This window comes from Acanthochromis polyacanthus, chromosome 2, assembly GCF_021347895.1.
Source record: "Acanthochromis polyacanthus isolate Apoly-LR-REF ecotype Palm Island chromosome 2, KAUST_Apoly_ChrSc, whole genome shotgun sequence".
NCBI classification, from domain to species: Eukaryota; Metazoa; Chordata; class Actinopteri; family Pomacentridae; genus Acanthochromis; species Acanthochromis polyacanthus.
In genome coordinates this window covers 28,232,860-28,260,189 of record NC_067114.1, presented here as the reverse complement: position 1 = coordinate 28,260,189, position 27,330 = coordinate 28,232,860, and the positions used below count along the sequence as shown (strand labels likewise).

The 27,330-nt window shown below is 41.2% G+C and overlaps 1 protein-coding gene and 1 long non-coding RNA gene across 3 annotated transcripts in view; one reads left to right on the top strand and one right to left on the bottom strand.

Moving 5' to 3' along the window:
* Window positions 1-1,600: 1,600 nt before the first annotated feature.
* Window positions 1,601-27,330, top strand: part of dpy19l3 (dpy-19 like C-mannosyltransferase 3) — a 106,432-nt gene continuing 80,702 nt past the window's right edge. Inside the window, exons 1-2 of one of the 2 annotated variants that reach the window (XM_051944933.1) lie at window positions 1,601-2,464; window positions 15,011-15,138. In XM_051944933.1, the coding sequence (XP_051800893.1) occupies window positions 2,347-2,464; window positions 15,011-15,138 (246 nt within the window). In that variant the 5' untranslated portion in view covers window positions 1,601-2,346. The remainder of the gene's footprint in view (window positions 2,465-15,010; window positions 15,139-27,330) is intronic. The other variant, XM_051944932.1, reaches the window with a different exon arrangement.
* LOC127532985 (uncharacterized) lies at window positions 11,228-13,954 on the bottom strand. The gene is made up of 3 exons (XR_007940594.1): window positions 13,298-13,954; window positions 12,511-12,619; window positions 11,228-11,771 (listed from the first exon to the last, which is right to left on the bottom strand). It is a non-coding gene; the product is annotated as an uncharacterized LOC127532985 (long non-coding RNA).

Below are 27,330 nucleotides of genomic sequence, written 5' to 3'. Positions count from 1 at the left end.
CTGTGCATATTGGTGCTCAAAATCAAATTGCCTCCTGTGGTTTTTACTCTTGGAAATTAAAAAAACAATTTCTGACTATTCTTTGCCATGGTATTTACTTTCTTTGATGCTAAACCACTAAACTTGTCTGTCTGAAACTAACACTTGGGGTGGAACAAGGACTCTGGTCCACCACACAACCAAGAGTAAATCCTGCTCGAGGACTACACACATACATCCAGTGACTGCTATTTTTTCTGGAGGACTTTCATCCAGATCCATTTCATTACAGCTCTCGTTCCCAAAGAGATGCATTTTAACAACGCAACCACTCCAGTTCAGCCACATACAACCAAGTAGTTCTGACTAACCAGACAATGTTTACACAGATTTCGTAGCAATTCAAACATTGTATATTGTTCTCCCATATTAATGTCCACATTACTGCTGGTGCTGCACCCTACTGTGTGTCCATCTCAAACTTCAGTTTCCCATCACTTGCAAACAAGATCCTGAGATTAACTCCTTAGCTTGGGGCAGCAACTCACCTCCCATCCAAAGGGAGCAATCTACTGCTTTTTGGCAGAGAACCATGGCCTCAGACTTGGAGGTGCTAGTCTCGCTTTGGCAGCCCACTCTAGAACAAAAATGGCCTGGCTGCACCTCACTAGCATTCTGCCATTGGAAAAACAATGCTGTGGTTAGTTTGATTCTCTTTAAACCGATGCCTCTTGTCTTTGGTGGGGTTAAGTGAAGGATGTGACTTTTAGGTTCCCTCAGAATAGTGATGGATGGAAAACTTTTGGTGGAACATTGGCATACAGGGAGAGCACTGTGATGAACAATGGAAAATCCACTGCGAAAGAAAGAAAGAAAGAAAGAAAGAAAGAAAGAAAGAAAGAAAGAAATCAGGGCTACTTTACTGCATGATCCAAATCCTCAACAAAACTTGATATTTCTCAAATGGTGGCTTACTAGTTCAGAGGTTGTTGTTGTTTCCCGTAGCACACAGAGAGAGGAAGGAGAGGACAAAACCATCTAAAATGAGCATCTAATGGCAGGATTATATTCACATCCTACATCCAGTGAGTCAGACTATGGAAGTGCTGTCTGTCCTCCTGTGGCTGCATCACACTCAACTGCTGAACGTCATGATCTGATGGAGTCAAGAGAATATGTCTCTGCTTTTTGCAGATGATGTGACTCTGAGGTTCCCCAACCAAAGATTCTGCTGCATCAGTGAAAGAGAGCTGCAGAACTTTGACTGAAATAAGAAGACTGGAGCTCCTTTCTGCTTGTTAAATGTGGATCCATGGGTCCACTAGGTGCAGGGGTTAGATGCAAAGGGGGCACCTCGTCCCACAGACCCCCGACACTGATATTTTTGCAGGGCCAAAAAAGCCCCATAATGCACATATGTGTTCCATCTATTGCTGTTGTGATGTCTTTATTTATTCATTTTTTAACCAGTAATGCTAAAATTCTACTTTTATTCCTCTAAAACCTACACTGATGGTCTGACTGCAAGACATTTCCCACCACTTCCGCAGAGATCATCCCTCTCCTGCGGTGCATGTCAACTTCAAACTGCTTCTCAAAAAGTGACATGCTAGCGCTTTTATTTTGAAGGCTGGCCCTCTCGTGTTCCGACGCTGTCCCTCGGTTAAACCCGGTGCCGCACGAAGCTGACCGATCAACGTTCACGGTGAGAGAAAAGAGGAGAGGAAAATGAAAGAGCGAGGGAGCTAGAGAAGGCGTAGAGAAGGAGGGAGAGAGAGAGGGAGGTGGAGGAGAGCTGTCGGAGCGTCCTGGGCGGCTGGGTGAGGCTTTACGCAGCTCACACCGTCTCGTCTTTGTCAACAGACAGAAAACTCGGGAGCGCGCCTTTATGTAAAATGCCCATTCATTAAAATCCGGCTGTAGCTGTGTGTCCACGCCACACAATAGGAGTTTAAACCTGCCTGATCCTCCTTTACCGTATACTGCATCACTGATCGGATCACTACTAACATCCCCGGCGATGCGCTGTTAGAAGCATGTGCCGCTGTGTTTGCTTTAGCATCTCCTCATGTTTCAATCCGCTGGATCCATGTAGTATTGCGGTAATTGGTGTCGATAGGTGGATGTGATGTTATTGTGGCAGCAACGTGACCAGGAAATGCCGCCGTAAGCAGGCCTGTCCAACCATCTGTCCGAGCCAACAGTGCACGCTGGCTTTGGATCAAGGCGCAGCGACGACGCAGTTTGACCGTGTGTTAGAGTTAGGGTTCACATGTTGACGCTTCAGTCATATCTGTGTGGATAATCAGACGCACATACACACACACACACACACACACACACACACACCCCTCATCTGGGGAAAACATGACAGCCCTGCGTCAGAGGAAAGGCAGCAAGGGGAAGGAGCCCAGCCTGGGTGCAGAGTTTCAGCCCCAGCAGCCCAACTGTTGCACCGATCACCATCCGGAGAAGATCCTGCACGGTGAGTGAGCATCCCAGACACACAGAAATAACCCTTTAACCAGGTGCTGAGAATGGCTGGAGACCATCCATCTTGCTGTTGTGCTTATGAGCTAAATCCAGCTCCAGGGTCAGCGTTCTCCGACCTCTGGCCTGGGTGTCAGTGTGTATAATTAGGGACCAACCAAATGTTTTATTCGGGGCCCATACTGGTACCGATTATTAGTAGTCAAGAGTCCAATCACCAATATTAGGAGCTGATACACGTTTGATTTCAGTTAAAACAAGAAAAGCTCTCGGAGAGCGCAGTAGTCCGCCAAGGCTGCTCAGTCGTTGTATGACTTCCGACAGATAAGTCCTGATAATTTGCAATGGTCGATTTGTATTAGGATTACAGTCCTGTGATCGTCAGCAGGCAGCTGACGTAGTGTTCACTTTTACTCATAGTTACAGTGACACTGTGCTGCTGTCTTGCAATAATACAGAAATCTTTGACAAATCTGTGGATCCAGACTATAAGCATCATCACTGCCAAAATCTAATCAGGTGGTCAATTGTGTCATTTCTGGCCTTCCCTGAAAGTTTCATTCAAATATGTTAGTCTGTTTTTGAATAAAGTTGCTAACAGACAGACAGACGGACAAATGTATGCTGATCATTATATAACTCTGCCACATTCCTTGGCGGAGTAATGAAAATGTTGGTGTCAGAATTTAGATTAACATGCACTGTTACAGCAAAACATCAGTGGCGCACACTGATTTAGTCTTGTTTTGCATAGGTTTAATTAAAAAAAAAAACTCAATTTTTGTCCTTCACTGTTGATTTTGCTATGACTTGTGATGGATCAGACAGAGAAAATTGCTGGAACCCACAGTGGGGGGAATGCAGCTGCATCAGAGCCAACAGTGCCTTTAAATGTTCTATTATTATTATCGGAAATCAGTTGAAAAAATAACAGTGTCAGTGATCTGAAAAAATGTTGAATATTGAATCTGATAATCAGCCAAACTGTTAATCGGTCAACCCCTTATTTTAATGACATCTTTAAAACTTACTCAGCTGGTTACAGCCTGCACTCATATACCTTTAGTGCTCATACATATGCTGTCATGTTGTGTTGCACCCCTTGAGGAGATCAGGCGAAATATACAGACTTAAATTTTACAAGACTAAAATGAATGTTATGTTATATAAGTAACCTTTATTCAGCAGTTACAACACTACCTAGTGTTATGCATGTTGACTCGGTGCCGCCTCTCACTGTAGCATCGGCAGTCCTTTTCAGACACGGGATATGTGATCTGATGCTGGGATACACTGACAGTGCGATATTTAGTTTTTCTGCTATATATTTTGCAATTTGAAACAAGAATTTGTAAATATAGAATGGGTATAATTCACCAAATTGCAGATAGGGTCTGGTCCAGCACAGCGGCCATCACCACATGGTTGTTATGCAGACATCAAGCAGCCAAAGCTGTATGATCATCCAGATAAAATGCAAACGGTGACGTTTCACTTGGAAACTGTACTTAATAATGTAGAAGGTCAGACTTATATACAGCTCTGTTGTTCGACTAGACCACAAGGCCACTGTCACTGCATAACATTCCACTTGTGACAGCTCTGTTTCAACTTATATATAAACTCATGAAAATATTACTTCTAATGATGTTACTGAAAGCTTCTTTGGTAATTGTGTTCATTGGTATAGAAAATATAAATATAAATAGAAAGCCTTTATTGTCATTGTAGAACAAGTATACAATGAAATTGGGAGGTATGCAATGAAATTGGGTATCACATGTTTTGCAGGGTAAAAAGTAGTTGCATCAGTGGTCTCTCTATGCTTTTTGGACCTTTTTTCATATAGTGTAACATAGGGCCGGGCGATATGGCCAAAAAATAAAATCTCAATTTTTTTTAGTCATCTTGGACGATTACGATTTTAATAGATTTTTGTTACGTACATTGTTAAAACATAAACGATGCCTCTTTTCCATCGTTGTAAGGCAGACAATGTGCTACAAGCCTAGTTTTATCAAAGTAGCTGTCTATCAAGCTGCAGGAATAACACTGGTGTCAACTGGAGCCAGTTGAAGGCTGCAGTGATTCTGTTGACATTACAGTGTATCAGAGTGAGGTTATTGAATATTTGTGTCTCTCTTCGCTGTTGCAGCAGTTTTGCAGTTTGCAGGCGGTCCCTGTTCACAGCCGGCTACTCATAGATACCAATGTTATTTCTGCAACTTGAAAGACAGCTACTTTTGATAAAACTGGGCTTGTAGTACAACATCTGCCTTACAACGATGGAAAAGAGGCATTGTTTATGTTTTGACAACCTACATCTAATGAGTTATTGATGCTGGGAGTTTGAATCTGTGAATATCTTTCCAACTTTACCAAACGCGGGGCCACAACCACCCAAGGAGTGGTATATTTAATTTTGCAAAAAGCATTTAGTCATACTTAAAGCTTTAAGTGCTTTATTAACACAAAACTAAGAGTTCTGTATTGTTTTATGATCACAGGTTCTGTCTAAAAAGATGTGGCATCATTTTAAACAGTGAAACCATACTAAGAAAATGTAATGACCAACCAGTGTATAATGCTGGATTCTGCAAAAACTGAATGCAGAATACTGGAGAAAGAAATTCTCTACAGATATTTTTCCCATCTAAATATTCTCTTAATACAATGAATGTATTAACTTATTTATGTGTGTATGAATGTATTTACTGTAGAGATGGGATTTATGGCTCTTTGAGGGGAGCTGGATCTTGGTGAGCTGTTCCTTTCAAAGAGCCGTTCAAAAAACTGGCTCATTTGGCTCATTTTTATATTTATTAAATTTTAAAAAGTCAGTGTGGCCTTAACTCATTTAATCTTGGAAATAATCACCGGGAGGAATGAATTTAGATATCCCACCTATATGAGTTTGAATTATTCTGAAATATTGATTATAACCTTATTTGACGTGTGTGGATTAGATTTTAAAGTCTGCCACTTTTACTGTTGAATGTTGAGTTTTCAGGTGTCTGTGCAAATTATTTGTGGAGCCTGACTTAGAAATATTTTTTTGACAAATACTGCATTTACCCTTACTGTCTGCCACGAGAGAAAAGTGCATCCAAATGCTGCTTCGTTTCCTTAATTGGCTCATTTTGTCAACGACGACGGACTGACTCTCCTCCTCATTTAGACCGCTCGCTGCTGCTGCTGCTCTCCAAGGCAGTGGGCATTGACGTGTTTATGTGTTGTTGTTGTTGTTGTTGTTTTATTTTTTTACTGGCGCACTCACGTGAAGGCAGCATGCACAACGTGGCGTGATGCTATTTGCATATCTAATAAGCACCGCGCAGCTGGGCTGTGCTCCTCCCCATGTAACTGGGGGGAAAAAAAGAACGGTTCCCAGCTGCGACTCGGTTCCCATCGTTCATGTCAACGAGCCGTTCAAAAGAACCAGTTCGTTCGTGAACGTCACAACACTAATTTACTGATTTATTTATTTAGTACCGTTAACATATCAGAGTTCTGAGTGAGTTTTTCTTTAGATAGGCAAAGGCCATTTATTGATCACATATAGGCTATTAAATAAATGATATTTAAAAAAATAAAAAGCATTTAAAATACTATTAAACAACTTAGGCATTTATTGAGTCACTAAAATATTGTAGAGTCTACGGCCACATTAGTCTGACTATAATCATCCTCTGGTAAATTCACAACCATGTACTGATGTCTCTTACCAAAGGGACTTCAGGAGATGATTATATGATGATAAACTGTGACCTGCTCATTGGGTTCTCTCTGTTCTCATGTTTCTTACATGTTGGTCTCCTGATGCTGCCTTACTTCAGCTAGTCTATGAGCAACAGAAAACACAGTTTGCCCTGTACCTATCGCCAGGGTTCCAGCCTTCCCACTCACGCCTGTGCTTTTGAAAACGTTTTTGCTCCTTTGGACGTGGTGGAGTTTCGGGTGTAGACATTTTTAAACATGCGGGAGCAGCAGCATCTGTAAGCAGGAAACCTGCGGTAGAACCGGCAAACAGACCTGCTGGACCTCGCTACATAGGTCTAAGGAAGATGAAACTGGCTGCCCTTAATATTCCCTGTGTTTTATTTTGTTTATTATACAGTTTTGATGCATGTGTGACAGACGTGTGTGGGACATTTATGAAAATACGGAACAATTAGCGTCCCGTATTGAATCAATACGGGACAAATTCACAGCGACCTTCCGTGAATTTGCAGCGTCTCTCTCTTGCAGTTGTTTCGGGGTTTGTATGCAGCATTTCCCTTTTGTATTTGTTTTGTTGGTTTGTGTGTTTTTGCTTTTGCAGCGTTTCTGTGAATGCATCTTTTTTTGTTGCAGCATTTCTCTGTTGCATTTGTTTTATGTGTTTTGGGGTTTGCATCATTCCTGTGTTTGCAGCGTTTTGATCGTTTGTATTGCGTTTTGGCCGTTTGTATTGCGTTTTTTTGTTTGCGGCGCGTATGCCCTTGTCGGCCACCGTAGGTCTCAGAGGCAGCAGACGAAGCAGACGAGGCAGGCCGTTGCAGATGTCCCTCCCCCCAGCAACACTTTCCAGCTCTTCTTGGGGGATCCAAGGCGTTCCCAGGCCAGATGAGATACATAATCCCACCAGTGAGTTCTGGGTCCATCTTGGGGTTGCTTGCCAGGTGGATATCTTCAGAAAACCACTAAAGGAAGTCTCCCCGGAGGCATCCGAATCACATGTCCAAACCACGTCAGTGGGATCCTTTTGATGTGAAGGAGCTGCAGCTCTTCTCCAAGCTCCCTCTGGTTCTCCGAGCTTCTCACCCTGTCTCTGAGGCTGAGCCCAGCCACCTTACGAAGGAAGCTCATTTCGGTCGCTTGTACCCACGGCTTCAATCTTTTGTTTACTACCCAGAGCTCATGTCCATAGGTGAGGGTTGGAACTTAGATGGACTGGTAAATTGAGAGCTTTGAGCTTTGCAGCTCAGCTCCCTCTTCACCATGACGGTTGGGTACAATGCTCACATAACTTCTGACGCCGCACCAAACCACCTGTCCATCTCTTGCTCATGATCACTCATGAACAAGATCCCGAGATACTTGAACTCCTTCGCTGTGTTCCTCTCAGCTTTATTCAAACCTACAAATGGTGAGAGCCACAGTACGTGTGCAGTATTTGAGACAGATGTGAGATTGGACATACATCAAGTGATGCATTCTGTATGTTCGTTGACTAATGCGACTGCATGCGACCGGTGAATACGATTGCCACCACAGCCATCAGAATAACAGTAAGGTGTGCATGTCTGAAAGGGCATATCATGTTAATGACAAGTTTGCTTCACCATCTATGACAATTCAAAGTGTTTGGTGTGAAAAAGGTGTAATATTGTAGACACATGAGAAACAGTAAGTCACTTTTACAACAGACAGTGGATACTTACTTGCCATTTTTCCATTACAGAAAAAACATGGGTGTTATTAGCACACACACACACACACACACACTCACACTATGGCGTCAGAATCGTGTCAAAAAGCGTGCGCAGCTATCAACTGAACGTGTCACACGCGCGCGTACTTTGACGCCTGTGCGCCTGATGTAGGGCTGGACGATATGGCTAAAACTTTTATCACGATATAGCTCTTAATTTTGGTCGAAACAATATAATTCCGATATCGATATAAACTGTTAAGAATGCACATTATTTTGACAGGACGCACCTCCAGTGTAAAATTTTAGAAATAAAAACTACAAAAATTAATGTTCACCTTTTTATTTAAGAAATTTGAAATCCCTGTCAAATAAACACAAAAGTCTCACCTTTTTCAATACAAATAGCTTTAACTTTAAACTACAATACAGTTATGCCATTGTTATAGATTCAAACAAAGGTGCTTCAACCAGGAAAAAAAGTGCTCAGAACTGCTGCAATACACACAAAAAAGAGTGAACGACAAACACAAATGCTCCTGACCCAGAGTTTAGTCGGTGCCCGAAGCACTAGTCTTGTCCAGGAGTTTAGTTCAGCGGCTTTGATAATATTGCTCCCGCTATCTGCGGTGATGCAGACCTGCTGATCCTCGCTGAGTTCCCAGGACGCAAGCGCATCTTTAAGTCCGGCTGCAACAGCTTCGCCGGTGTGATACTAGGGAAAATAGACCGTCTGGACGCATAAGCTGACAAGCTTCCAATCTTGGTCAATAAAATGAACCGTCAGGCTCAAGTAAGGCTCAGAGGTTCTGCTTGACCACAGGTCAGCTGCGGTCGCAAATTTCATGACGGACTTCTTCAGCTGCTCCTCCACCCTCTCTCTCACTTCACCATAAAGTGCAGGTATGGCTGTGCGTGAAAAATATTTACGTCCGGGGAGCTCGTATCTGTAGTCGAGGACTGATATCATTTTCCTAAAGCCCACGTTTTCCACTGTAGTAAACGGCATCATGTCTTTAGCAAAGAAGTTTGTGACGGCCTTGGTTATGTCTTTATGGCGTTTGGAGTTCTTGTCATAAGGCATGAAAACGGCGATCTGCGTTTGCTGCATGGGCTTCTCTTTTGACTCTGCTGTCGCTGCTGCTGGGGGTGATGCTTCAGGTATGGGTTGGTTCAAGTTTTTATGGTGCTTTATCTTCTGACTCTCGGCATACTTTATCGAGTGGAAATGCTTCAGATGGTGGAACAGGTTCGATGTGTTCCCGCTGCTAGTTGGCACGACTCTCCGGCATATTTTGCAGCACACTGAAACCTGAACTTTATCGGATTTTCCATAGCCGAACCACTTCCACACCACTGAATTAGTTTTTCCTCTCTTATCAACTATTTCGTCAGCTTTTTCTTCGCTTGTGGTAGCTTGTTCAGTCACGTTTACATTACGGTCATGGGCCCTCATTTTGTAGCTTGCCGCTGTGGGGCTTTGCTTGCTTGAACGGCATGTAAAACGCTGTAATTACATACTCTAATGTACTATAGCGAAATATCGAAAATATGTTTAAAACTCATATCACCGTTATTGAATAAAAATATACCGCGGTATATATTGATATTGAAATATTGTCCAGCCCAAGCCTGACGCGTAATGCAGTTTCCCCATTGACTTATAATGGCATCCCGTTCACGCGTGCGTTCACGTGTGATCATTGCTGCGCACCGGCAATCACACTACGCAGAGCGGTCACGCGTAAAATTCATGCGTTTTTTTTACAAACGCACGCCTTAACGCTCACATGAAGATAATAGAACATTTCGCTCACGCGCTCACACGTACGCGGAAATGACGTGTGCGAACTCTGTCACGCGTAACAAGAAGCTGCGTGCCTATGAAGCAGCGTGTACACGCCTGTCTGTCACTGTTTGACAAATACTTTTACGCGCTCACACACGCGTGCGGTCGCAATTTCTGATTGTACACAATAGTTGTTGATCTGCACCGTGCGCAGCATAACGAGTAACATGAGCGCGTCGTGTAGTTGTTCGGTTCCAGCTGATGGCGCTATTGTTCCAAAACACGGGGATAAACTTACCCAGTTTTTATTATTATTATTATTATTTAAATTAGGTTCTCAGGCTTCACAGCCCCGAGCCACTAGGCTGCAGTTCTTCTGACGTTTATTATTATTATTCCATAATTCATTTAGCTTAGCTACTTAGCCTCAAATACGTTTGCATCCATTAAATAGCGGTTAAACTTCTTCTTTTCCTTTCGGCTTTTCCCTTCAGGGGTCGCCACAGCGAATCAATTCCCTCCATCTAACCCTGTCTGCTGCATCTTCTTCTCTCACACCAACTACCTTCATGTCCTCTTTAACCACATCCATAAACCTCCTCTTTGGTCTTCCTCTGGGCCTCCTGCCTGGCGGTGGGAAACTCAGCATCCTTCTACCAATATATTCACTCTCTCTCCTCTGGACATGTCTGAACCATCTCAGTCTGGCCTCTCTGACTTTTATCTCCAAAGCCTCTAACATGTGCTGTCCCTCTGATGTACTCATTCCTGATCCTATCCATCCTGGTCACTCCCAAAGAGAACCTCAGCATCTTCACTTCTGCTACCTCCAGCTCTGCCTCCTGTCTTTTCCTCAGGGACACTGTCTCCAGACCAAACAACATGGCTGGTCTCACCACAGTTTTGTAAACCTTTCCTTTCATTTTAGCTGAAACTCTTCTATCACACATCACACCTGACACTTTTCTCCAGCCGTTCCAGCCTGCACGTACACGCTTCTTCACCTCTTTTCCACACTCTCCATTGCTCTGTACTGTTGGCCCTAAGTACTTAAAATCCTCCACCTTCTTGATCTCTTCTCCCTGTAACCTCACTCTTCCACTTGGGTCCCTCTCATTCACACACAGATATGCCGTCTTGCTGCGGCTAACCTACATAGCGGTTAAACAAACGGAATAGATTGATGATGGTATCTATATTTACCTTTATAGATGATCTTAATTACGAGACAGAGGTCAGCTGTTGTCTGGGAACATCCGTGATCACGCTACTGGTGGGACACAACTGTACCAGATTTCAGTTGAAAGCTGCTGTTCTGTGCAAACTGTCATGAGACATTTTTATTGTGATATACCCTTCACTGATGTTAGCTTTTGTTTTAATAAATTGTTTGAGATGAGGAAATCACTATTGCATGTTTCTACTTAAATGCCCTACTTTCATGATTTAATATCACCATAGCATTAATTTTTACAATTTCCATAAATGTCACCTGAAAGTTGAGTAACTTTTTGTGAGTAGTGTATGTAGACATGTAATGTAAGCACACTTAAATAATATATCTGCTGCAGTAGTGCAGTTTATCCAGCTTGGTGTGACATATGTTGTAATAAACAACATACCGGTATGTTGCTGATATGTTTCAGAATGAAATCTGCTTGAAAAGCACAACTGATTATCTGTCAAAATGTGTGTATGTAGAAGTGTGCACTTAACACTGAATAAAATCTCTGTAGATTATAGACAAAACACGCATCTTTCATCACAAATATATTTGTATTCACCCAAAGTGCAAGAGTAAAATACCAGTGTACTTAAATAGCTAAGAAGGAAAAGAATTTATAAAAAATATTCCTGCCTTTTTCTAATAAAAGGCAGGAATAGTGGACAATGCAGTTTATTTCTGTGACAGTCGCTCCAGCACCGACACCATGCGTCCCATCAGTCCAGCAAAGGTGATTGAATTTTCATCTGTCCTCTGGATGTTCTGGAGCAGGGCAGTGGTCAGGTCTCGGTGTCTTCAGATCTGTTTCAAGAACCGTTCCTCTGACATCCCCAGATACTGCAGCAGATCCACAGTAGCATCCTGGTTCCTTTATCCTGCATAGAAGCACCCAAGCAGCATTCGTTGTCAGTAATTATTTTCTATATTCATGAACACAGTTAACTTATTACCTCCGCCAGGAGGTTATGTAATCATCGGAGTTTGTTTGTCTGTCTGTCTGTTAACAGCATAACTCAAAAAGTTATGGACGGATTTTGGCAGCCATCTCTCAATTGTACAGAGTCCTTCAAAAAAATCCTGGATCCAGACAGTGATCCGGATCACCTCCAAAATCTAATCGATTGTTACTTTTGCTCTTCCGGACACTCTGTAAAAATTTGGTGAAAATCCGTCCATAACTTTTTGAGTTATGCTGTTAACAAACAGACAGACAGACAGACAGATGGCCTGGCGGAGGTCTGTGCTCTCTGCGTGCTTTTCTAGTTATTTCTGTTGTAGAAGTGTGTGTGTGTGCGTGGCTGTATGACTGTCTGCGTGTGTGTGTGTTGATAGGGAGTATGATGGGAGTTGAGTTGGGAGGGATGTGGGGCATTGTCTTTATATTGTTTGTTTTTAACTTGTTAAGCACTTATAGTGCTACTTTATGTAAGAAAAGTCATATAGAAATAAACTTTGATTGATTGATTGATTAAAATAAATGTTGTACTTTGTGATTTTAGGATGGGCCAAAAGATAACATATTGATCATGTTGATGTCTGCATAGTCTAAACAAATCTTACTTGATTTTTTTTATTGTAAATGTATGGTGTTTATTAATTAAATCAAAATCTTACTTGATTTGGTCTGTAGCGAGGAGGACAGCATGAAGGAGCTGCAGGACGGAACCAGTAAGCTGCAGAGTAGTGATCCTGGTAATTGGACCTCATCATCCTAGGCCGACAACTAAATAAAATTAACAAGAAATGTTGTTGATAGCATCTGTAATTTAAAACCATTTTCTCCATTAATTATTAATTTGTCCGTACAATGTTAGAACATGTTACAAAAAATGCCTGTAATAATTTCCAGCAGTGCTAAATGCCTTGATATATTTGAGCAACAACTAAAAACCATCAAAGAAATCTGTGTATAAGTAATGAATGCATTGAATTTCCACATCTGCAAAACTGGAAAATCACAGAACAATCAGCATTTTACCTTGAAATTATAAAAATAGCTGCACATTACCAGTATTCCTCACTTCATTGTGTTAATTTGATCTTTTGAATAAGTTTTAGACTCGTATTAATAATGTTAAACAGTTTATTGGTTCTTCAAGGGAAATTTCAATGATTATCATATAGTTCAGCAATATGATTAATGGGCCATTGTGTAACAACATGGGAGGTTGTGAATACAGGTCTGGTAATGAAATATTGCTGCTGCTTTTCTCAGGGTTTATAAGATGGTTTTCATAGCTTGCTAGCTTAGCAGTGGCTAACTGGTTAGCAAATAGTCGACCTCTGATCCTGTGTCCGGACCACGTTCGCTGGCGTAACGTTCATAATATTGATGTGGATCTGTTGTAGCTGGCGTATTCATAGTCGACTAACAGCAGGGTGTTTAAGAAATAAAACTTACCTATCATGATCGGTACTGCGGCCTGCATCGACTCCTGCTCAGCTGTTGCGTTCAGGGACCCGGTTGGAATCACGGAATGCTCAGCTGTTGCGTTCAGGGACCTGGTTGGAATCACGGAATGCAGCCGGAAAAAATTGGGGCTCTTTTTGGCCAAAAACTGCTGCATCCCGGCTGCCTTTTCTGGTTCTTGTCGTCATTTCTGAACTTTTTAGTTGTTGAGGAGTTAGTCAGGCTCCGTTCGTACAGCTGTAGCCATCTCCCACTGGATTGTTTCGAACACTGGTGTGGTCCAAGAGGCTCCCTCTAACTTCCACTGAATTTAATATGAAGACCACAGTTCCAGGAAGCTTTGGGTCTCCTCCTCAGACCGTTGCTGCTTGGATTTTGCTTCTATATTTACCGGTTTTTAAAACACAAACACTGAACATTACTGCTGCTCGCTCGGCTGTTTAAAAACGGCGCTTCTGTGTTTCCGCTGTTGACGGTCGGACTGTAACCCCAGCCCCTGACGTACTGGGCTCTCACCTCGGGCCACCTCTGGCCCAGCAACGAGTTGGGGCCGGTGCGAGTCCCAGTTTTTGGAGCCCGGAGGCGGCCCACCGCCTGTTGAAAAACAAAAAACCGGAGCCGAATCGGCCACCGACTCCAACCTCGAACCGGAACGGCCTCGGTCGAAAAGGGGAGACTCTTCTTCGTCTTCTTCTTTTCGGTCAGTATGGCTCACTGCTGCCTCCCCTGGCTGACTAAAATGAAAAGGCCAACTACACGACACGCTCATGTGAGGCGGACTGGTACGCACGGTGCAGAAACGTTCTATTGTGTATGGCGACCGCACGCGTGTGTGAACGCGTAATAGTATTTGTCAAACAGTGACAGACAGGCGTGTACGCGCTGCTTCATACGCACGCAGCTTCTTGTTATGCGTGAAATACAATCTGCACACGACAACGCACGCACGCACGCACGCACGCACGCACGCGTAAGAAAATAATCATGCGTGTACAGACACGTTGCTGCGAGTTGCTTTGATTGTTTTGACACGATTCTGACGCCGCACACACACACACACACACACACACACATGCACGTGTGCGTGCTAAGTCAGACCTCTGAGGACTGCGTCCAACCATTTATGTAGGTTTCATAAACTGTCAGTGCAACATTCATAGCCACTTCCTGCAGAGATTGTCCAGCTGTGCAGAGGTGAGAAAACAGCCAGAGCATCTTTCATCTGCTCTCTCATTTTCATACTTGACACAGGTGTTTCTGTCACTTTTGAGTGTCTGAATATAACACCATAAGTGCTTTCCAGCGGAGACTGTCTGAAAATGTGTGCTCTTATCTCCATATTTAAGTGATATTGAGCCTTTCATCTCTCTATGAAGGCCAGCTTTTCATTCCACCCTCCAGTCAGGCTGAACAGGTGTGAACGCTTTTTATTTCTGATGTGGTGGACAAGAAGTTGGTCCAGCACCCAGGACTGAGTCAACACGCACAACAATACAATCCTTAAACCAAAGCTGCTAAATAGAATTCAGCAATCAACAATTATAATTTTTTAATTGCACTTCTGCATTTCCCTATTTGGCACCTCAAAATGTTGTCTGTACAAGCGACCTTTATAGAAAACAAAAAGAAAAAAATGGTGTGATGTGGGCCTTTTTTTAATGTACGCCGCAAAAACAACAAAGTGACATGTTTATGTTGTTGCAGGTGATTGGTCATGGGGGACTATAATCTGGACATCGATTGGGTGGTCGGTTTCTGTTGGTCTTGGCCTGCTTTGCTGTATCTATGTGGCTACTCTACATGAGAACGACTTGTGGTTCTCCAACATCAAGGTAAAAACCTTTTACTGTTCCAATCTTTAGTTCAGGTGTTTTTCTCTTGAGAAGTTGTTGGGATGACCCAGTAGCAGAGTGGTTACGGGACATAATGCGTGGTCCAAAATGTCCTTTGCTGCATGTCATTGCCTTGATCTCCTTTCCCATATTTCCACGCTACAATTTCTGCACTGTACAATCTGTACAAAGGAGAAGAAAGCCCTCTTATAAAAAACTTGAAAAATGTTATTGATGCGGCCAGGAGAGGTCTTCAGAGAGGGGCACTCAGATTTCAGCTAAGGCAGACAGGCAGTAAATTCATATATGGTTGCTGTAGTTTTCCTCATTTCTACAACTAAATAAACGTTTGACTATATTATTACCTCCGCCAGGAGGTTATGCAATCATTGGAGTTTGTTTGTCTGTTTGTCTGTTAACAGCATAACTCAAAAAGTCATGGCCTGGCGGCCATCTCTCAATTGTACAGAGTCCTTCAAAAAAATCCTGGATCCAGATGGTGATCCGGATCACCTCCAAAATCTAATCAATTGTTACTTTTGCCCTTCTGGACATTCTGTAAAAATTTGGTGAAAATCCGTCCATGACTTTTTGAGTTATGCTGTTAACAGACAAACAGACAAACAGACAGACAAACAGATGGCCTGGCGGAGGTCTGTGCTCTCCGAGTGCTTTTCTAGTTTACGATTGTTTTCCACTTTGTCCAGCATCTGTTAGTTAGTACTTATCAGTAGAGCCTCCAGAAAGTTAACCTTGAGGTGGCCAGATGAGGCTGCTGAGATCTTGTGGCCGTAACTGAATTTCAGAGATTCTGTTACACTGTTGTAGAGCGCAGAGGGTAGTAGAAAACTGTCAATATGAACATTAACTAGTTGCATACTGAAATGCAAGTGTTTCTTATTTTGGAGTTAATGTTATTAATTATCTGAAACGCATGAACTAATACAATGTGCAGTTAATATTTTTGTATTAGAGTGACCACTGTTCAAAATAGCCCAGGAAAAGAGATGCTAAAGTGCATTTTAAGGGAAGACGTTCACCCTTATGTTGAGTCTCAGTCTGCCAGATAAGGATCAGTGATGATCTGACAACTTTGTCCACCAACTTCTTCAAAAATTGGTTCTGGATCAACTATTAGTATCTTTAAAGGGGAACTTCAGTTTTTTTCAACCTGGGGTCTGTTTTCGTATGTCTTTTCATATATGTGAGTGATGGAGAAATTAATTTTCGACATCGCTCCAGTATTTAGCCAGGCAGGCTCGCGAAATCACGCGATAGCTCACGTCAAAACACCGGTTTTGGTGCGAGCTATCGCGCGATTTCGGAACGAGATTTGCTTTCTAGCGTCCTGGGATTTGGATACAGATCACAACAAATAGTGATCGCCAAGTAATGTGGAGGTTTTCGTTCACTTCTCATCTCTAGTTCAATTCAGTTCAATTCAATTCAATTTTATTTATATGGCGTCAATTACAGTCAAATTGTCTCAAGACGCTTTACAGAACCCATATGCCTGACCCCCAGAGCAAGCCCAAAGGCGACAGTGGCAAGGAAAACACCCTTTTAACAGGGAAGAAACCTCGAGCAGACCCGGCTCTATATAGGGGGTACCCATCTGCAGACCCAGATCTATATAGGGGGTACCCATCTGCCTGCTGGCTGGGCGGGTTGAGAGGGACAGAGGAGGGCAAGGGGGAGGGATGGGAGAAGAGGGAGGGGTGGGAAAGCAAGGAAAACACAACACACATTTGGATACATGTATGACAGGATATGTGACACAAACAAAGTATAAGCTAACATTGAAAACTGACTCATAGTTTACTCTTATGATGTATGGCTCTGACATTAAACATACTCCATATATAGCTAGCAGTAAAATTCAAACAGTACGTAAGTTAGCATAACAAGTATATTGAAGGCGATGCAGAGTTGACTGGTGAATAAGGGGAGTTGGAAGCAGAGGGCTGGAGGAAGGTCAGCAGCAGCATCCCACAGTATGTTATGGGACACTCGTTGAGACTATCCGAGCCGGTCAGTGTGGGAAAAAAAGCACGTTGGGGTGGACTTTGACACGGGGGGGCAAGTTGCCCCATACTTTTTGCTAGCTGAGCTGCTAGCTGAGCTGTGAAGCTGCCTGACTGGCTAAATACTGGAGCTATGTCGAAAATTCATTTCTCCATCACTCACATGTATGAAATGACATATGAAAACAGACCCCAGGTTGAAAAAAAACGAAGTTCCCCTTTAAAAACCTTCAAGAAAAAGACTTCAGTCTTCAGAGTCTGATGGGAACAAGGTTTATCCAATACAACAAGTTGCAAGAACAAACATAAGTAAAACCTTGAGATTTTAGCTGACTGCACAAAATGTTACATTGTCTTATATACTGTACTGTTCAAAAGTTTGGGGTGACTTAGAAATGTCCTTGTTTTTGAAAGAAAAAACAATTTTTTTCAATGAAGATTTTTAATGGAATATCTACATAGGGTTACAGAGGCCCATATCAGCAACCATCACTCCTGTATTCTAATGGTACATTGAGTTGGCTAATCGTGTCGAAAAGCTAATCGATGATTAGAAACCCCTTGTGCAATTATGTCAGCACATGACATGAATAAAAGTGTGAAGTTTCATGGAAAGCATAAAATTTCATGGGTGACCCCAAACTTTTGAATGGTAATGTACTTATGCAAACTACTTCAAACACTTCTCTTCTGTTCTGGAAAACCACAACCCATCTGTCTTAAAAAGCCAATCGGGATATTTCTATCCTTATGTTTGAATTTATTCATCTCTGAGGGTGTAATCTAATCATGGTAAACTTCCAAACATCTCCTTTTTTATGGCCTACTGAGATGCTGAGGGAGAACCTTGCTTGTGTTGCGCCTGCTTCGACTAAACGTCTATTAGACGCCCACTGGATGTCCACCAGTGTGTTGCAAGATAGATACTGCTGGCATGAAATTCTGCTGAGGCTTGCATTTTAGCATGCCAGGCCATCATCACCCACCAACATACACACACAAGCCCCAGACGTGAACTCGCAGGCCTAAGTTTCACTCTCAAGTCTCTTCTTTGCTTGAGTTTGATCTGTTCATAAATCCTTTTCTTGGGTTGGGTTGTTTTACAGGTTCACAGGATAATTCATTCTTGTACATAAGTCTAACTTAATCACCATATTTTCAGTCGTTGCTATTTGCTCAGTTTTAAAATCCGACAACACTGAGGCAAGACCTCTGTAGTTTATTTATGTCACTACTAAAAATTCTTGAAATGCATTTTCATGGTTATAAGGCAACCTCTTTCCATATCTTCAGCTATTTTTATGATTTAACGATGTTCTATAATGCATCCATACACACATTAATGTCAGTGCTGCAGATATCCTGCCGTGAAAAAGAAAAATCTCCTGAAAAAAAACTGTCAGAAAAATACTTTCACTTTTGTCAACGCGTCAGACTCTGACAGCAAAATAAAATCAAGCTGTGATGAAGGTCAGGATTCAGCTGTGTAACAAATGACTTAACTGTAGCATATAAACATTTAATCTATGTGACAGCTCAGCTGTCTGAAGTGGAGAAATGTTCACAGTATGATTTGCTATTAAACCTGACCAACTTATTAGTGATGTTTCTGCTGTGTTGTGCTATGCATTAAAGTGTGAAACTCTTTGGAGACTTGTGGATTTTGCAGCTGTTTGTTTATGCAATAAAGTCAGAGGATAGACTCCTACAAACAGCTGAAAGCAACAAGTTAAACTTCATGTTATGATAACGTTCTTAGGGACCGACCGCTGCCAGATATAGCAGTTACTGTCATCTGTGACAATGCTGCTTTCACTTGTACTCAGATACCTAAATTCTGTCCACTGAAACTTTGAGTTTGACTGATAAGATCTGGGGTTGCCACAGCTTTCTTTACTCTGCCAAGGAGGCGGAACCTTAGCAGAGTTATTTGACAATCGTCATTGGTTTGTCTGTCTTGATACAAGGAACAGTAGATTAGATTGTGAGGGTGTTTCCGAGTCCCATCAATTCCCGCCACCTGCTTCATATTTAGGTCACGTGATACGGTGTCCGTACATAATGTACACATGCATAACACATGACTGTGCTCAGTGAAAGGCAGTTTTGTTTGTGGGTACATCAATATTAAAAGACCACATTCTATGGTGCCATGATTTCTGATCATCAATAACTAATAAACATTTCCAAAAAAACCCAAATGCTGCATTTCTGACAATGCCATATGGGGGAATGAACAGCCTTGGCGGAGTACTGCGCTCTCTGAGTGCTTTTCGTGTTTTTTGTTGTTGAAAACATTTCTTAAGACATAGATTCAACAATACCTCTGACAGGGGTGCTTTGTTATTTTTTTTTTGTTTATTTTTCAGCATGTTGTGATTGTGCAGAAAGTTTTGAATATGAACAGAAATCCTGCTTAACCACGAAAGAGCTTTTAAAGTCAAGGGGTTTATAAATCAATTAAAATGAGTTTGTGTCATTAACAACAAAAGGTGCCAAATGCGCAAATACATAGGTAAGTTCCCCAAACAAAAGACAAAGATAGAATATTAAATCATTCCTACATGGGTTAAAAAAAAAAAAAAGATCTGCAGTAGTTTTATATTTGTAAGCAATACAGAGTTCCTGAGAGAATTACTGCATGATATTCCATTATATTCTAACTTACCACCGGATGCATGACTTTAGTGTTTTAATCTGCATAAATAAACATAAATTGGTGCAGAAGACAAATTAGAAATTCAGCAGAAAACTACAATTTAAATGTCTCATATTCAAAATGAATGTACATGCATGGTTCTGTTATATCTTGGTGTGGTGCATATTTGCTCAGTCACTCTGTCTTGGCTTATTTCATCACTTGATTAGGGACAGACATTGTTAATGTCCTGAGAAACGCCTGTGCTTTTTCTGCAACTTCGAGTCACATGTCTGGGAAAAGTCTGTGGCCCTGCAGGCAACAGTCAACCAATAGAGCTGGTGCTGTTTCAGTGTGTTAATGTTACAAACATAAAAACAGCAGTAATCACATGATGTGAGCCATCGCCAGACACTCAGCCACTGATGGGGTGTAACAACATATGATGTAAAACAGTGTATCACGTAGAAACTCTACAAAATACAGGCAGCTGTCACATTTTGTAATACTCTTGTAATTACGGATTGTGGTGTTATTACAAAACACAGGAATTGTGCTTTTTCTTTTTAATAATGAAAATATAAAAATACGGTTCACTATCTAACAACCAATCAAAATAGTTGTCTTCCTCAGTAAGGTTTTGTTTTATTATATTGAATCAGACTGCAGTTTTTCGTCAAAAATAACTTAATTCTTAGTCTAAATTGCCACATAAAAGCAGCAGGTATTAGCTTTTTATGACTTTGTCAAAAGCAGACCTGGAAAAACTCATTTACACCTTTTATTTCTAGCAGTGTTCAACACAATCAGTTTTTTTTCACCACAAAGACCGTTAGAAAGCTTCAGCTGATTTGAAATGCAGCTGCGAGACTTCTTACAGGGACCAAAAGGTCAGACCACATCACCCTGACTCTTAAGTCGCTGCACTGGCTTCTTGACAGCTACAGAATATAAAATATAAGGCATTGCTGCTTGCTTATGAATCAATACATGGAGTGGGACCAAATACATGACAGACATGTATAAGGAGTACACTGCTGCAAGGCCTCACAGGTTAAGTGAGAGTGGGCTGTTAGTATTGATCAGCTCCAGGACTAAACTTGGTGAAGAAGCCTTTCGTCACTATGCTGTGTATCTCCTAAACAGACTCCTTGTTGGTCCTAAAAGTCGCTTAATCCGTGAACCCTTTGAATCAGGACTCAAAAATCATAGATGAGTTCTTTTAAAAAAAAATTTATTTTCAATGTTTTTTTGTTTTTTTTAAAATCTGGAAGATGCTGCTAGTTTACTGAACAAATGGTACATTTTTCCAATTAATTTTATGGCAGTAGGATTCATGCTAGAATGCACAAAGTACACATTGCTGTTAACAATACAATTATTTCTATGAGTGAAGACATCCATTTAGTTTTTTTTCTTTGACATCATGGGTCATATTACTAGATTTTCATCAAACAGATGCTTGTCCAATATTATATAATAACCACTATAGTATCCTTCCATCCATTGTCTATACACCGCATAATACTCTAGAGTAGGGGTGTCAAACATAAGGCCCACGGGTCAAAACTGGCCTGTTAGAAGGTCCAATCTGACCCGTGGGGTGAAGTTGCAAAGTGTAAAAAACTACAGAGATGACATTAACTGCAATTTTTTAATAAAAGTAACTGCTACTTTATATTTGTCCAATGTACTGCCACAAATTTTATGGATTTTTTACGTATAAATTTAATACATTTACAAGGCAAGGTGACAACGTAATCTTCTTCCTTAACAGTTCTCACTTTAGTTTGTATGGTGTGGTGCTCAGGATTGCTACACAGATGTGTAAATGAATGTAAATTTAAAATCATTTCTAGATCTTGACAAGTTGTTTTGATCATCAAGTAAAATACTATATTGTTCAGTTCCAGATACCGGTGACTAAATATTTTTGTGCCTTTGTAGATACACTGTGATCTGAAATGATAAACTGAGGCACAATATTGTTGAAACTGAATATATTTTTTCTTAAGAAATTTCAGTTCATAATGTTTTGCAAAAAGATAGTTAATTAACTGTGAATATTTTTAGAATATACTATTTTGCACTAAAACAAAGAGAAATGGAGTTTGGAGTTTTCATTATTTATAGGTTATGATGCTGTGATTTTACTTGTCCTGCCCATTCCATATTAAATTGGGTCATATCTGGCCCCAGAACTAAGATGAGTTTGACTAGCTTGGAAAATCCAAACTGAATCTCCATGTAATCTCCTATCTCCATGTTAGGAGATACAGGAGAGTCAGTTTGGCATTGGGCGAATTAAATCGCGTTTCCCTCCCGGGACAGTTTGGTACGACCAATCATAGCACGGGAGGTGGGAGTTAATGCTGCGTCATCTTCAGCGCCTCGAAGATGATGCCGGAGGAGGAGGAGGAGGAGGGGGGCCAAAGCGAATCTTTTTGTGGTCTCTTGGCATTTTGGATGGTGTTAGTCGTTGCCTCTTTTCACTTGACGTTTCCGACGATGAGGCAGTGGATGGCTCGTTACTTTCGGCTTCTTGCCATTGTTTGTACAGAGGAAAATCCCATTCCAAACGTGTGAGTAAATTTTAGCAACTTTTACACATACGCACCGACTTGGTTGGTCTCCAATTTAAAGTTATTCCTAATACCGCTAATCGTTCGGAAGGAGTCTTTTGTTGCGTAGCCTTTTCAAAAATAAGTGTTGTACTTAAGAGTACCCCATGTATTTGCAGATTTTTGTGACAAAACGGCAGTAATCATTCACCGCGACGCTTTCTCAGCTGCATCCCATTGTTCTTCTTCTTCTTCTTCTTCTTGTTTTACGGCGGTTGGCATCCAACTTCTTGGTGCATTACCGCCACCTTCTGTTCCGGAGTGTGGACCAGACAGTAGACTTACAGACTTTCCTTTACCCGACCTAATTCAAACTATCATATCAACAAACACACACCCACACTCACACTACAAAGACCAAAAAAAACAAACAAAAAAACCTCTAACTTGCACTCTCCACACCCAAGCCAACTACAACCCCTTATTCCTATTGTTATTGCATGCCATTGTTGTTTGGACTACATGGACTTCAAGGTCAATTTGTTTGTGCTTCACATCCGTGTTACGCTGATTGGTTCTTTCTCGTTCAAGCTGCATTCGTTAGCCCCTCCTTTTTGAAATCGTCTCCTGTCATCGCAATGCCAGACTGCCTTTATTTGTATTTATATTAATACATAAATAAAGTCAGTCTGGATTTTCCAGGCAAGAGTTTGACACCCCTGCTCTGTAGGGCTGTGGGGAGCTGGAGTATATCCCAGCTGATTTAAAATGAAGGCAGGGGACACCCTGGACAGGGCACCAGTCTATTGCAGGGCTCACTCTAATATCTATATTCATTATCTATACACCACTTAAGCTTCATTGGGGTCACGGGGAGGGGGCTGGAGCCTATTGCAGCTGACTTGGGGTGAAGGCAGGGGATACCCTGGACAGGTCGCCAATCTGTCATAGGGCTACATATACAGACAAACAATCACACTCGCACTCAACCTATGAACAATTTAGAATAATCAAATAACCTCAGCACATTTTCGGACTGTGGGAAGAAGCTGGAGTACCTAGAGAAAACCCACACATGGACATGGAGAACATGCAAACTCTATGCAGAAAGATCCTGGAAAGGAACTCTAATTTGTAATAATTTAAAAAAAAATACACAGTGAAAATGATTTCATATTGAATACAAAGTTTTTATTACAAAAGGTGGCAATTATTATGTAATTTGGATGTTATTGATAATATAGTGCAAATGTATTAGACTTTGTTACATGGTGGGCGCAGAAATTAGGCAGTGGGAAAAATGAATAGAGATCAATGAAGTGTTGATTTGGCCTAATATTGTGACGAACCTTAGAGACTAATAACCCATCATGGAGATTTCTTGTGAATTGTGATGCTTTTTCAAAGAAAGGCAAGGCAGTCTATCTGAACATATCCTTTATCTTGTAAATTTCTAAATTGCTTTTAGGCTGCATTTAGGGCCTGTGATTTGATACATTTCACAGCAGAGGTAAAATGATGCATCATATTAGGAGAAATTAATCAATGCTGGCAAAAGTGAATCTCACTGTGTAACATTAATGTGAGGAAGGCAGCAGAAATCACATTTTTACTCCGTCAAGGAGGCGGCACCTCAGTGGAGTTATGTGACGATCGGCGTTTGTCCATCTGTCTGTCAGGGAAGGTCAAAAATGACACAAGGACCAACTGATTAGACTTTGACAGTGATGCAGCTTACAGTCTGGAGCCATGGATTTGTTAATGATTTCTGTATCACTGCGAGATAGTGGCACGGCGTCACTGTGACTATGACTACAAGTGAACATTACGTCAGCTGCTGATCACATGATTGTGATCCTACGTAAAATCAGCTGCTGTGGACTTATCGGGACTTAACCGTTTGACATTATACAAGGAGCAATTGATTAAATTGTAGGGGTATTTCCGAGTCCCATCAGTTCCCACCTCCCGTTCCATATTTAGGTGACACGTTTCAGTATCCGTTCATAATGCACACATGCATAAAACACACCTGTGCTCCGCGCAAGGCCATGTTGTTTGTGGGTACATCTATATTAAATGGCCAAATTCTATGGTGCCGTGATTTCTGCCACAAATTTTTTCAAGATTTCAGCCATCGGAAATGATACGACTGAGCAGTCTTGGTGGAGTACTGTGCAGTCTGAGTGCTTTTCTTGTCAGTTTTTACATCTTAATGTCTAAATATGGCTATTTGCAAGAGTTGTGGATGCTATTAGCTGTTAAATCTTGTAGAATATCTATGGTGAACCATTATGTGATGAGGCCTTTTGTGATTATGTGCCATTATGTAAATGTATGCATCAGGTGTTGGATGATTACTGTACACTTACTGACATTATGTCTTGCTGGCAGTTTAACAGTGAGTGAGGTGATGCCAGTAAGATAATGTTGGAATGTCGAAAACATGTGGACTCTTTTATCTTTTATAAGTTTCTTGTTAAGGAGCAGTAAAGATGACTGGACTGATGTATCTGACACTTTTATAAGGAGGTTATCTAAGGATTCCACTTCCATGTGCAAGATTCATCAACCATATCACAGATGTGGATACTTACAGATGGAAAATGTCTCCCAGTTTGAAAATTTAATAGCTGAAAAAATTCCACAATTTATGCACATCTCAAGAGGGAACATAGATTTACTGTTATGTGCCAATCAGAGACGTCTCCTCATTCAGTGTTCTGTCTGATATAGCCTGCAAACACGTCATAAACACTTCGTCATGAAATGGGATGATTGTTTTTCCACGTCGTGAGCAGGATTGTTTTCCAGGCCTGTAAAATGAACCACACGGAGACGTGAATCATCAGGGTTGTTACATAGTTGCTTTTAAAGTCTTTTCAGTGTTGTACAGCAACAGAACCCTGTGCCCTGCCAAATGTGATGTCATTTTTAAATGCCTCTTCCAGAGCCTCAGCAGACTGAGATATATAAAGCAGACGTTGAGCTGGTTGACATGGCAGAACAGATTTCTGTGTCGGAACTGGGGAAAATTTTAAAAAGAACACTGTTGCTGTGTTGTTTTTGGTGCTATTTCTTTTGGTAGATGTAGAAGTCAACTGAGACAAGGAGAGTAAGTCGCTTCAGTGTGGCTTGTTTTAGTCTCCTTTTGTGTGGTTTGCACCTGGTGATACAACACTGTAGGAGAACATTTGGTGTAAAAATGGCTCTGAAGGTTCATGAGATAGCTAGCGGTGTAGAGTTTAACCCTCTGAACCACAAGCAGTTTCTGGGACTTTTTTTGCTCCTGCTTTCTCAGTCTGGGCTCATTTTTGAGTGTAGCATGAAGTCTTTAAACTCCATAGAAACAACACAACCAGGACTAGCAGGAGAGAGAACTCAGACAGTTATAATGCCATCAATCAAAAAATGAAAAAACAAAGCTTGATGACTGAATGGAAGGGATTGATGGCTCTATAGACTGTACATACCTCTCTGATTACTCAAAGATTTTATTTTTGTCAAATAAAAATGTGACCTATAAACTAAAGGGATTTTGAATTCAGGTCATTTCCCCAAAAGAATGACATGTCACAGATGAGCACTAAAGGACTTTCTCAAAGCTTAAAATGGGACAATTGTTGCTGTTTTAATAGTTTCTGGCTCTGAAAAATGATGTAAATTTAATACATCTCCATCAACAGAAACCACAATCTGACCCACTCTTCCCCTCGTGGTAAGCCCACAGTACCTGCTCATATAGTTATTAGCAGTTCGTTGAAATAATCTAATTATACCTATAATTATTTTAACAAGTGTCCTAAAATACTACTTATATTTGATTTTTTTTTTTAATTGAACTGGAGAGGAAAAATTTATCTGAGATAAGTAATGCATTGCACCAACAGCTATCCACAAGATACTAACCTGAAGTCTTTGAAGGAAAGAACTAAACTTATACATTACTAAGTGAAACTGTATATAAAACTAGGTCTGGCTATAGAAATCCATGAGAAAATATCCCTATTGCTCACCTATTTCTTACCTTACAAAGCTTTCCTAATGAATGTGAGGCCCTTTTTAAATCAAAATAGATGATAAAGCAGTATATGCTTTTCTACCTTACAATTTACAGGTCGCTGTCGGTGTAGTCTTTCTTTGCCACACCAGTATGTAGTACATAATAGTACTCTTCATGTAACTTCCCTGAGTTCTCAGTCAGATCCATCCCTCAGTTATTACTCTGCCAAAGAGTGGCAAAGTTATGTGACTATTGGCATATGTTTGTCCCTCTGTTTGTCTCCGTCTGTGTGTCTGTCTGTCTGATTCAGCAGAGTTATGTGATGACTGGCATTGGTTTGTCTGTCTGTCTGTCTGTCCATCTGTTTTTTTGTCTGTTAGCAACATTACTTAAAAACGGTCCAACGGATTTGGATGAAACTTTCAGGGAAGATCAGAAATGACACAAGGACCAAGTGATTAGATTTTGGGAGTGATGCAGCGTATATTCTGGATCCACAGATTTTTATTAAAGAATCTATGATGAAGCTATGACAACAAATGAACACTACTTCAGCTGCCTGCTGACAATCACATGATTGCGATTCTAGTACAAATCGGCCGCTATGGACTCAAGACCTATCCATCAGAAATCATACAAGGAACAATTGATTAAATTGTGGAGGTGTTTCTGAGTTTCATCAGTTCCTGACGCCCGCTACACGTTGAGGTCACACGATTCCGTATCTGTACATAACACACATCTACAACACACACCTTTTCTCAGCGCAAGGTCATTTTTTATTCTAGATTTCTTCTGTTGGAAATGATATGACTGAGAACTCTGAGTGCTTTTCTTGTTTCTGTTTTCAAATCAGCAAGATGACGACTGCCAAATGTCAAACTTTAGACTTCAAAATAGTGGTTCACAAACCAATGGCTGATACAATCACTATATTCAGACTAAAAAGTCCATGATATTGGTACA